Source organism: Dama dama, chromosome 23 (genome assembly GCF_033118175.1).
Source record: "Dama dama isolate Ldn47 chromosome 23, ASM3311817v1, whole genome shotgun sequence".
NCBI classification, from domain to species: Eukaryota; Metazoa; Chordata; class Mammalia; order Artiodactyla; family Cervidae; genus Dama; species Dama dama.
This window is the reverse complement of record NC_083703.1, coordinates 63,305,141-63,316,624: the sequence shown is the minus strand read 5'-3', so window position 1 is coordinate 63,316,624 and position 11,484 is coordinate 63,305,141. Positions and strand designations below refer to the sequence as shown.

General features: G+C 57.9%; 1 protein-coding gene across 1 annotated transcript; it reads left to right on the top strand.

Moving 5' to 3' along the window:
• The first annotated feature begins 583 nt into the window (after positions 1-583).
• E2F1 (E2F transcription factor 1) lies at positions 584-10,014 on the top strand. The gene is made up of 7 exons (XM_061127086.1): positions 584-870; positions 5,626-5,716; positions 6,100-6,319; positions 7,121-7,273; positions 8,150-8,264; positions 8,360-8,585; positions 8,702-10,014. Exons 1-7 carry the CDS (start codon positions 610-612, stop codon positions 8,947-8,949), a joined length of 1,314 nt encoding a protein of 437 aa, XP_060983069.1. The 5' UTR covers positions 584-609; the 3' UTR covers positions 8,950-10,014.
• Positions 10,015-11,484: the final 1,470 nt, after the last annotated feature.

Sequence of the window (11,484 nt, the reverse complement as noted above, 5' to 3'; positions counted from 1 at the left end):
GGAGGTGGGCCTGAGAAGCCAGAAGAGAGGAGAGGCAGTTTCTAGAGATCTGGCCGAGGGTGTTGGGGCCACAGGTGAGAGATCTCGGGGTCACGTGGGGTCTGCTGACGTTGAGATATGCTTAATGGACGAATATTCTGTCCTCAAGGTCTCCACTCAGAGGCATCGGCCAGAAGGGGGTGCGTCGGGGAGGGGGTGGGGCCACCACTCCTCGGACAGGGGTCCTCCCCTCTGAGGGCGGGGAATGCGAACGCGCCTGGCACCGCCCCGACAAAGCCTGCGCGCGCCCCGACCCGCGATTGGCCGTGCCGCCTCGCGCCGCCGCCCCGTCCCGCCCTCCCCCGCCGGCCCGGCGCGCTGCAGCCAATGGACGCTGTCGCCGTCGCCTCCGTCACAGTCCGGGCAGCCAATGGTGGTAGCGCTCGGCGGCTCGTGGCTCTTTCGCGGCAAAAAGGATTTGGCGCGTAAAAGTGGCCGGGACTTTGCAGGCAGCGGCGGCCGGGGGCGGAGCGGGATCCGGAGCGGGATCTAGCCCTCGCCTCGGCCTGCAGCCATGGGCCCGCGCCGCCGCCGCCGACTGCCACCCGGGCCGCGCGGGCCGTGAGCGCCATGGCCGTGGCCGGGGCCCCCGCGGGCGGCCCTTGCGCGCCGGCGCTGGAGGCCCTGCTCGGGGCCGGCGCGCTGCGGCTGCTCGACTCCTCGCAGATCGTCATCATCTCCACGGCGCAGGACGCCAGCGCCCCGCCGGCCCCCGCCGGCCCCGCCGCACCCGCCGCCGGCCCCCGGGACCCTGACCTGCTGCTCTTCGCCACTCCGCAGGCGCCCCGGCCCACACCCAGCGCGCCGCGCCCCGCGCTCGGCCGCCCGCCGGTACGGACACCAGGGACACTGGGCCGAGTGCGCTGCCTTGGACCCCCACGCAGACCCGGGCGGGGCGCGATGTTTGGCCCGGCGGCAGCGGGGGCGGGGGAGGGTGGGCTGAGGCTCTCAGGCTGGGCGGTGCCGAGCCTGGGTTGGGCCTCGGGGCTCCGCCCTGGGGTGCGGGGTGACCTCGGGCCAGTCCTTGTTTGCTGCTCTGTGCTCTGGGCCTCAGCTTCCTCGCCAGAGCAGACTCAATGATAATAATGGTCCACGTGTATTCAGCTGTCGCTGACTGCATGCCAGGCCTCTGGCTGACTTCAAGGCAGCTAAAACTCACATCCATGCTGTGAGCTCGGTGTTGTCACTGTGCCCATCTGAACTGTGCCCAGAGAGGGGAAGTGGCTTGCCCCCTGGTCACAAGGCTGCAAGTGGGATTTAAACTGAGGCCTGCTGGCTTCAGACCAGAACTTGTGGCTGGGTGGTGGGCATGGCTGCTTGGGGAGGTCAAAGGGGGGGTATTCTGGGACCAGAACGTAGAGGAGCCATTGAGGAGACCCTCCTTCCTGTCTCTGGGACTGCCAGGTGCAGGCCTGGCCCTCCGGGCCTCTGGGGACAGGCTGCCTGGCTGGGAGGCCTACTCTGCAGGGGCGGGGGTGACTGGGCCAGCTGCTGATCCCCTCCCTCTGCCTGTCCTTCCATCTGCCACCCTCCACCCTCCCAGGCCCTGGTTGCCATGGAACCTCATTAATCAGGCAGACAGACCCCGGGGCCCCAGTGGAAGTCCTGGGTGGGCTAGGCCTCTGGGAGCTGGAGAGGAGGCCCCCAGTGCCAGGAGAGAGTAAACGCCCCAGGGAGATCCCTTGATAAAGTGCTCCCTGCACAGCAAGAGGCTAAAGACAGTTGAGACTAGGGGGCCCAGAGAGGTGTCTGAATTAGGGGGTGGGGGGAAGGAGGGGGCAGAGGCCTAGAGCTTGGTCCTGTGGGCTGCAGGACAGGGCGTGGAGACCAGTTTGACTGGTGTAGCCTCTGGGTAAAGCTAGGGCATGGATGGGCAGGCAGGATGGGGTCTCAGCACAGTTGGCTGAGCAAGTTGAGGCGGGGAGGCAGGGCCCAGGGCAAGGAGGTGGAAGCGCAACTGCTGACTGGAGGCCTGGGTAGCAGCTGGTCCCTGAGGCATCCCAACAAGGTTCCCCCGACCCCTTTGGCCCCCTGCCCAGTACATCCATCCTTCCGGAATCACTGAAATGCTAATAATAACAATAGGAGGCACCATTGTTTTGAGACTGTTTTGTGAGTTAGGCCATGTGCCAAGCACTTTACCCAGTTAACTCGTTTAACCCTGTCAACAACTTTCCCGTTTTACAGATAGGGAAGCTGAGGCTTAGAGATGTTAACAACCTTCCCTGGTGAGTCAGCTCATGAGTGGTGGGACCAGTCCAGATTTCCTGAGTGGTTAACTGCTGGCAAGCCTTAACTTCCTGGAGATGCTAATAGAGATTGAAGGAAGCCCAGGGTCCCTTCCTCCTAATGAGTGAGAGGGAGGGAAGTTGCACAGGGTGGGTCCCCCGGTTGGTCTCCTGTACCCCAGCAACCTGTTCCTGCAGGTACCAGCTTGGAGCCTGAACGAATAGCCTCCATTTAGCTGATTGACAGGTGCTTAGGCCTAGGGCTGTCCTGCCCTTGGCCAATGGAGCTTCAGGCTTAGAGGGCCAGCCAGGGACTGGTATCAGGAGGTTTGCCTTCTGCTCCCGGGGTGTCAGGGGCAGCATCATTGGATCTGAAAGTTTCATTCATTCAGCAGTTTTTAGTGAGTGTCTCTGAGGTTCTAGGCACAGAGGCAAGTAAAGAGCCTCTGCTGTCACAGTACTTAAGGGCCAGTAGGCGTTTTCTGCCATGAGCGGGGGTAGGGCCCGGTACCACCTTGCTGCTGTAGTCCAGAAACATGGGCCCAGTTTTTGCCGTCCAACACCCCCTAACATCATACCTGTGAGTAGCCACTGGCTATCTGAGCTGTGGCTTCCACTCACCGTCTGCACTAGCATTTGTTTGGGGGCAGTCCTTGAAACAAGCTACAGGCTCAGCTTCTGCACAAGTGCGCATTCATTGAGTGCCTCCTGCCTACAAGGCTCTGCAATTCAGCCATTCCTTCTGGCTCTTCCTGTCCACATCTCCCCTGTTGTCATGGCTCTTAAAAAACAAACTGAATATAATACATATTTCCTATAGAAGAAGAGATAAGAAAGTTGAGGGGGACAAGATCCCCAGCCCCATCCATTTTTCATTTTTTCTCTTCTAGAGTCTGCTTTTTTCTTTTTTTTAAGGTGGTTATGACATCCTTCTAAAGTTTTAGAAATTGAAGTTTTTCACTTATACTTCTGTGTTCCAAAAGCACATCATCCTCACTTTAGAGTCAAGGCAGCAATTCCTCAGGTCCTCGCCCTGATACCAAGGTTACTCCTGAAATGGATTCTATAATAATACAAACTGAAGCAGAGAAAATGGTTTCATGAGCTTTTTAATCCCCAAAAGGGATCACATAAATGCATTGCTTCGTAACCATGTTTTTCTTGTCACTATGTCTTTGGGAGAGTTTTGTATCAACCTGCCCCCATCCTTCTTGACAGCAGTGTGGTATTCCAAGGGCTGGATGAACCAGTTTTTGTGGCCTCTCCCATGGATAGGTATTTGAGTCATCTGGATTTCTTTCATCCCTGCTTTTTGGGTCCCTGTGCCTGCATCTTTGGAGAACAGCGGCAGAGATGGGCATCTGTCTGCCTGAGTGTGGCATGGATCCACCTTCAGCTTGGGCACCCTTTTGAGGGGGCAGGAGGGAGGCAAAGGGTGCGGTTGGCTGGAGCATGCTAGGGTTCAGGGCTTTGGGGTGAGGCGGGAGAGCGAGTATGTTGTGGTTTGGCCTGCGGGAGCCTGGCTTCCGGATGAGCCTCTGCCCAGCCCACTGAGGTTCGAATCCTGACTCCACCTCTCATTGTGTGACCTCTGCGAGGTGCAGGCTCCTCAGGAAGTGGAAGTCATCAGAACCCCTGCTGCAAGGCGGCTGGAGGTTGTGGGTGATCACATGCAGGTGAAGCGGCTACCTAGCGGTGCTTAGGACACAGGAAGCACTCAGCATGCGTTAGCTCTGATATTGGCAGACGCCTGAGGAAATCACAAGTGCCTGCGTGAGAGGGGAGTGTCTGAGTCCAGCAGCATGTCGGGTGGTTCATTCAGCAAACACATGCTGATGCCCAGACCCTGCGTGCAGAGATTATTCAGACCCAGTGCCAGCCTCCAAGGGGCTCCCTGGCCTCTGGGTGAGACTAACACACCTGCAGAAATTTGTGGTGAGAGACCGTGTGGGGAAGGGTTGGGTTTGTGGTAGTCCTGAGGGAGAAGAGGCTCCATTTCTATTGCGCGATTGATTGGAAAGACTGAGGTGATGAGTAAGGTGCCTCTCTATGGAGGGGGAAGCGTTGGTGTGAACTGGGAGGGAGGGAGGCGAGGGCCAGCCAAGGAGGGACCAGCATGGGCTAAGGCTTGGAGGCGCAGGTCTGTGCAGAAACTCAGAAGCTCAGCAGAAGTTCCTGTGGAGAAGTGGTGCAGGTGAGGATACTGAGGTGGAGGGGACCGATGGAGGCAGGGAGACCAGTGGGAAGATAGCTGGATGGACCAGATAGGAAGTGCCAGTGGCTGTGGTGATGGGATTTTTGGCAGCTAGATGCGATGAGGGCAGTGGGTGGGCCTGAACCAGGTTCCAGCTCAGGAAACCCTGTGGGTGGCAGAGGGGCAGGGACAGCTGGTTTGGGTCAGGATTTGAGGGAGATGCCTGTGAAGTCCCCGGGGCAGTCTCCATCCTCGTGCGAGAATCCTGGCTCTGGCACTTCCTGCCGTATCACCTTGAGTCTTTCTGGGCTTGGGTTGTCCTACCTGTAAAATGGGGCCGTGATTGTGCTGCTGTATTCACAGACAAATCAGAATCCAGAGAGGTAGTGACTCATTCAGGGGATCTGTATCCCAACGGCTTAAAACATCAGACATTTGTTATCCTACAGTTTCTGAGGGTGGGACATTCAGCGGTGACTTGGCTGGGTGCTTCTGGCACCCAGACCCCCGAGGGTCTGTCAGGCCTGGGTCTGATCCAGGCCTCGGGGGGCCCCAAGAGGACCTCTTCTGAGGTTAATGCCAAACGCTGGCCCGGCTGCAGTCATCAGAAGGCATGACCAGGGTTGGAGGATGTGCTTCTAATCCTGCCCATGTTGCCGCTGGGGGCGGGGATTTAGGTGGGCCTCCTTAGGGCTAGTTAGTGCGTATGTGACACAGCCACTAGCTCCAGCCACGAGGGAGGGATCCAATAAAGGGCCAGGAGGACGCTTCAGTGCCTGTGTGACCCTGTCTCAGAAGGGACACACCGTCACTTCCGCCACATTCTGTTCATTAGAAGCGAGTTACCGGATCGGGCCCGTACTTAAGGGGAGGAACATCAGGCTCCATCTGTTAAAAAGAGGAGAAGCAAAAAAATTTGCAAACTACCACAGGTCCCCCAGGGAGGTAGTGGTGGAACTGGGGCTTGAACGTCTGCCTTCCGGTTGAGTGTTCTGTCCTGTGGGGAAGGATCGTGCTGCCTGGGACCTCCCCCTCACTCACACTCTTGGGCATCCTGGTAGAGTGACGGGCAGGGGGCAGCCCAGGAGCACCCGGTCCTCAGCCAGGTCTCTTGTGGCCCCACTCTCCTGGTTACTGGGCATCCTCCCATTGTTTTTGCCATAGGTGAAGCGGAGGTTGGACCTGGAAACTGACCATCAATACCTGGCCGAGAGCAGCGGGCCAGCTCGGGGCAGAGGCCGCCACCCAGGAAAAGGTACCCCCAGGGCTTGGGCTCGGGCAGGCCCCCTGGCCAGACCCACATTGAGGGGGCGTGGACAGACAGGTGTGCTTGCAGAGTAAGCTATGGTCTGTCAGGCCTGGGTCTGATCCAGGCCTCGGGGGGCCCCAAGGGGCAGCTGGAGTGGCCGCCTGGCATGGCTTCCCCAAGCCCTAGGGGGTGGGAAGTTCCCCAGCGGGAAGAGGAATGCTGTGGTTGGCAGGCAGCAGCCATGGGGCCTCCCTGCTTGGCCTTACCAAGGGGAAGGAACCATCTGCCCCCTCCCACCCCCACCCTGCCATCCTCCTGCCCTGCTGTTGCCAGGGGGCCCAGTATGGCTGGGGGTGGTGCTGAGGGACTTTTTCCTGCCTGGCCCCCAGGTGTGAAGTCCCCAGGGGAGAAGTCACGCTATGAAACATCGTTGAACCTGACCACCAAACGCTTCTTGGAGTTACTGAGCCGCTCGGCTGACGGGGTGGTCGACCTGAACTGGGCGGCCGAGGTGCTGAAGGTGCAGAAACGGCGCATCTACGACATCACCAACGTCCTGGAGGGCATCAAGCTCATCGCCAAGAAGTCCAAGAACCACATCCAGTGGCTGTAGGTACCAGTGGACAGGAGGGTAGGCGGAGACCCCAGGCGGGCTAGGCCAGAGGCGCTGAGAGCCATACCTGCTTGTGGCTGCCCACGTCCCCATCTTATGGCTGGGCAAACCAAGGTTTAGAGAGGAGAGCTGGCTTCCATGAGGTGATGGATGCAGGAAGGAACACAAATCTTACATATCTAGCTCAGCGCAACTTTCCATTTCTTCACCTGGGTAACCACCATCTGGATAAGGTTAAGGAACATTTCTAGCACCCCAGAAACTTCCCGTGTGCCCCTTCCCAGACACTGTCCCTTCCTCATACCACCCAGGTGACCGCTATTCTGGCTTCTGTTGCTGTTGATGAGCTTGGCTAACACAACTGTTTTATTCTGGTTAATGCTTAGTTTTTTTTCCCGTTTTTGCCTCTTTCCCTGGATCTTATTCCACTCTGACACATTTGTGTTTTCAGTTTTGGGTAGATATTCCATTCTACATCGATTTATTTATTTTCTTTTCACTTGATATGTCTTACAAATGCTTCCATTTTTGCATCTAATGCATTCATGTCTTTTTACACAACTACAGAGTGTTCCACGGCATGTCTGCCCTCGTGTACTTATCCAGGCCCCTACAAGGGCCACGTGGGTGTTCCCAGACATTCAGACCCGACTCTGAATCCAGCCAGTCTGCCTTGGAAGCCCGGCTGAGGAGCCAGGCCATGAGGGGCAGGGGGCAGCAGCAGACTGGTTGCTGAGGGTCACAGCTCCAGGGAAGAGGGCTGGGAGCTGCTGACCCCTCCCGTTGCCTCCCGCCAGAGGCAGCCATGCAACGGTGGGGATCGGCGGGCGGCTTGAAGGATTGACTCAGGACCTCCAGCAACTGCAGGAGAGCGAGCGGCAGCTGGATCACCTGCTCCACGTCTGCACCACACAGCTGCGTCTGCTCTCTGAGGATGCTGACAGCCAGCGATATCCTTGAACTGCCTGGAGGGTGACCAGAGCCTCATCCAAGTGGGAATGGAGGGGCTTACCCTGGGCCCTGGATTCAGGAGAGGGTTCTGGCTTTGGATACTGCTCCTGGCTCAGCATTCACTCACGGTGTGACACTGGACAAGTTACTTAACCTCTCTGAGTCTCAGCTTCCTCTGGAAAAGGGGGAAAACAATCCTGTTTCAAAGCTATACAGATTAAAACCAGAAAAGCTAGTATCAGTAATAACGCATTTATTTAATACAGGGATTCAATACCTGGTTGTAGCTTCAAGGTTAGAGATGCTTTTATTTACAAAAATAGGAACTTTATTTTGAAAGAAGTTTATACATTTTGGAGATAACGGCTCAGACGTTAAAGAATCTGCCTATAGTGTGGGAGACCTGGGTTCAATCCCTGGGTCAGGAGGATCACCTGGAGAAGAGAATGGCAACCTATTCCAGTATTCTTGCCTGGAGAATCCCATGGAGAGAGGAGCTTGGTGGGCTGTAGTCCATGGGGTTACAGAGTCAGACATGACTGAGCAACTTAACTCTCACACACACACTAATTGACATCAAGGTCATAGGTCAGAATAAATTCTTAGGACTATGCCTGGATTTAAGTAATTTTTATGAAATGATTATAGGCAGCCATCATTACCTTGAGATTTAATAGGTAGCGTGATCTCATTGTACGGATATAGAAGCAGGCTCAAGGGCATGAGATCTGCTTGAGCACCAACTATGTGCCAGCCCCTGGAGTGGGCGATGTAGAGGACAGGAGTGACTAGGCAGGGATGGGCTCTGCCTTCTGAGCTGTCTGGGTGGGTGGCCCCCAAAGGCCAAAGATCATGTTGTCCTTGACTCCACCAACCCTGGCCTATGTGACCTGCCAGGACCTTCGTAGCATCGCAGACCCTGCAGAGCAGATGGTCATGGTGATCAAGGCTCCCCCTGAGACCCAGCTCCAAGCCGTGGACTCCTCGGAGGTGAGACCTGGGAGTCTAGACCAGACCAGGACGGACCGGGCTGGGCTGGTAGTCCAGCTGAGCCTTGGTTTACCCTGCCTGCTACCTCCACCCAGACCTTTCAGATCTCCCTTAAGAGCAAACAAGGCCCGATCGACGTTTTCCTGTGTCCTGAGGAGAGTGTGGGCGGAACCAGCCCTGGAAAGACCCCGTCCCAGGGGGCAGCTTCGGGGGAGGAGGACAGGGCAGCTGACCTTGCCACCGCAGTGCCACCACCACCATCATCACCCTCCTCATCGCCTGCCACGGATCCCAGTCAGTCCCTGCTCAGCCTGGAGCAAGGTTGGTGAAGGCAGGGTGGGCCGGGTGGACCGGGCCCCTCCCAGGTGGGTGGGCAGGTGTGTCAGCCCCTCCCCGCTGGGGTGTCCCCGGCCTGTGATGCTCCCCCGTCTCCCCAGAACCTCTGCTTTCCCGGATGGGCGGCCTGCGGGCCCCCGTGGACGAGGACCGCCTGTCCCCGCTGGTGGCGGCCGACTCACTCCTGGAGCACGTGAGGGAGGACTTTTCCGGCCTCCTCCCCGAGGAGTTCATCAGCCTGTCTCCCCCCCACGAGGCCCTCGACTACCACTTTGGCCTCGAGGAGGGTGAGGGCATCAGAGACCTCTTCGACTGTGACTTTGGGGACCTCACTCCCCTGGATTTCTGACAGGGCTCAGGGGGACCAGGGCCTCCTGAGATGCCCACCCCATCTCTGCAGCCCTGGAGCCCCCCGCCCCTGGCCGTCCTAGCCTAATTGGAAACGTTTAATTTATGCCCCTCTCTCCTACCTCCAGAGGCTTCTAGCTCTGGAGTCTGGCTCCTGCCAGGAGGCTGAGCAAGCCAGGAAGGGAAGAATTCTGTTTGTGGTGTGTTTGTGCATGCACCCAACCCCCGACGTGTGTGTCCACGGGGTGAGTGGTGTGTGAGCATGTGTGTGTGCATGTCCCGGGGAATGAAGGTGAACACATCTGTGCGTGCACTGAAAACACGCCCCAGTGTGTCCACGTGTGTGTGCATGAGTCCATGTGTGCGCGTGGTGGGGGCTCTAACTGCACTTTTGGTCTTCTTGCTCCAGGGGCCCCACGAGGCCCAGGGTGGCCACCTGCCCCCAGAATCCTGTGTGCTGACCAGGCCAGGTGGAGAGGCCTTGGCCTGCTTGTTGGCAGGGCAGCGAGAGCACTTCTATCGTCTTAAAGGTTTTTCTGATTGAAGCTTTAATGGAGCGTTATTTATTTATCAAGGCCTTTTTGGCAAGCTTGGGGCATCAGCAAAGGGTAGGAGGGATGTGGGACTGGTGCCGCAATTCCCTTACCCCCTGAGCGAGGGCAGGGGTCCCTGAGCTGTTCTTTGCCCCACTCCGAAGGAGCTGAGGCCTGAGTGGTTTATTTATTCAGAAAGCGAGGGAGGGAGATACAGACTGACTGACTGACAGCCATGGGTGGATCGAGGGGGTGGTCCCTCCCCGCGGGGTCACTGCAGGGCCCCAGCTGCCCCCAGGATGGATGTGAGATGGGAGAGGTGAGTGGGGGACCTTCACTGACAGGGTGGGCAGGAGGGGTGGGGTGAAGGGCCTCCCCCCCCCAGCCCAGACCACAGGGGCCCTTCCTGTGGCGTTTGAAGTGCCCCCTCCACCCGACTTCTTGCTCTGCCCCACCCTCCAATCTGCACTTTGATTTGCCTTCCTAACAGCTCTGTTCCCTCTGCTTTGGTTTTAATAAATATATTGATGGTGTTTGGGCCCGTTTTGGGGACTGTGTATTGGGAGCAGGTCTGTGGGTGGGAGAGGTCAAGGTTGCTGGCATAATGACCGTCCCCTACTTTCTGTTTCCCTGTCCCTACCTGGTTTCATTTTATTTGAGCCTCACGGCCCCAAGAATGATCGGCTTCATCACCTTTTTTTAAATCCTAATTAAAAAACTGGTCCAGTAAAGTAAGCAATGAATTCCCTTTTTTCCCAGCCACAGAGAGGCCACCCTGATCAGTTGGCTATGCTCCTTCCAGATGTTTCTGGACATTTGTAAACAGGCAGCAGATAATTACAACCGGCTGATTCTGTGTCAGGTTCTGGGGACACGTGTTCCTTCCCTTTGTTGAGCTCTCAGAATCTGCTGGAGGAAACTCAAATAAATGAGAGAATCAGGGAGGGCTTCCTGGAAAAGGTGGTGCCCGACCTAAAGTTGTAGGATAGTAGAAATTAACTGAGAAGGAAGAGGAAGAATACAGCAAGCAGGAGAAGGCAATATGGGCCCAGGACCTGAGAGAAACCAGGGTGGCTGGAGCCTGAGGTGAGGGCCAGAGTGGAGAGACATTCAGTCTTGGGCTTTATTCAGGGGGAGAGAACTGGTGAGCCAGAGAGGAGTAATGCTCCCTTTTCATGTTTTAAAAGCTTCCTCTGGCTGCAGCGGGGGATGATAGATTGAAGAGGGGGATCCATGGTAGGGGCGGGAAGTCTGAGTTGAGCTTGAGCGTGGAGGGTGACTGGCAGGCGGTCCACACGGATCTGTTTAGCACACCCTTAGGTGGGCTTTCTTGGAGCCGACCTCTATTTTAAGCCCTCACTGTCAGTCCCCGAAACAACCTGATCTTCCCTTACTCCCATTTTGCAGAAGGTACACTCACAGGTGCAGGTGCTTGCGGGTTTTGCCCACTAGGTGGCGCGCCTGTGCTCCCGCAGTTTACTCGACGCTGTAAAGATGTGGGGACCCGCCCTCAGTGGGCACGCGCAGCCCCTCCCGTCCTGTTCCTGGCTGTGTAATATTCCACACCGGCCGTCATTCGCTTAGCCGGTCCCCAGGAGGGACTGACCCCTTGGGTGACTTCTCCCCATTGGCCGCCACCCCCGGAGAATGGGGAGTCGCACAGGTGCATTATGTTGGTGTTCTGCATTGCGTGGCTCTTGCCGCCTTAAAGGCTGGAGTTTGCTCCCCTTCGCCAGACGGTGAAGCTGAGGCCCTGGAGGCGGGCGGGCGGAGGGCCGCGCTCTGGCGCTGGCCGGGGCTGGGCGGGGAGGGGGGCCTCGGGGGCCCGCCCGGCGGGGGCGGAGCTGCAGGGGGCGGGGCCCTCAGCCTCCGCGCCGGCGCCGATGGGCGGGCGCCCCCCCTGCGCGTCCCCCCAAGTCCGCGGCGGCGGCGGCAGCGGCGGCGTCCAGAGCCCGGAGCCGCAGCCGAGCCGGAGCCAAGCGGGTGGCGGCGCCATGGCGTGC

Coding starts and splice junctions, on each gene's coding strand:
- E2F1 (XM_061127086.1), top strand. CDS start 610: ATGGCCGTGGCCGGGGCCCCCGCGGGCGGCCCTTGCGCGCCGGCGCTG. Junction 5,717..6,099: donor AGGCCGCCACCCAGGAAAAG/GTACCCCCAGGG, acceptor CCTGGCCCCCAG/GTGTGAAGTCCCCAGGGGAG. Junction 8,265..8,359: donor AAGCCGTGGACTCCTCGGAG/GTGAGACCTGGG, acceptor ACCTCCACCCAG/ACCTTTCAGATCTCCCTTAA.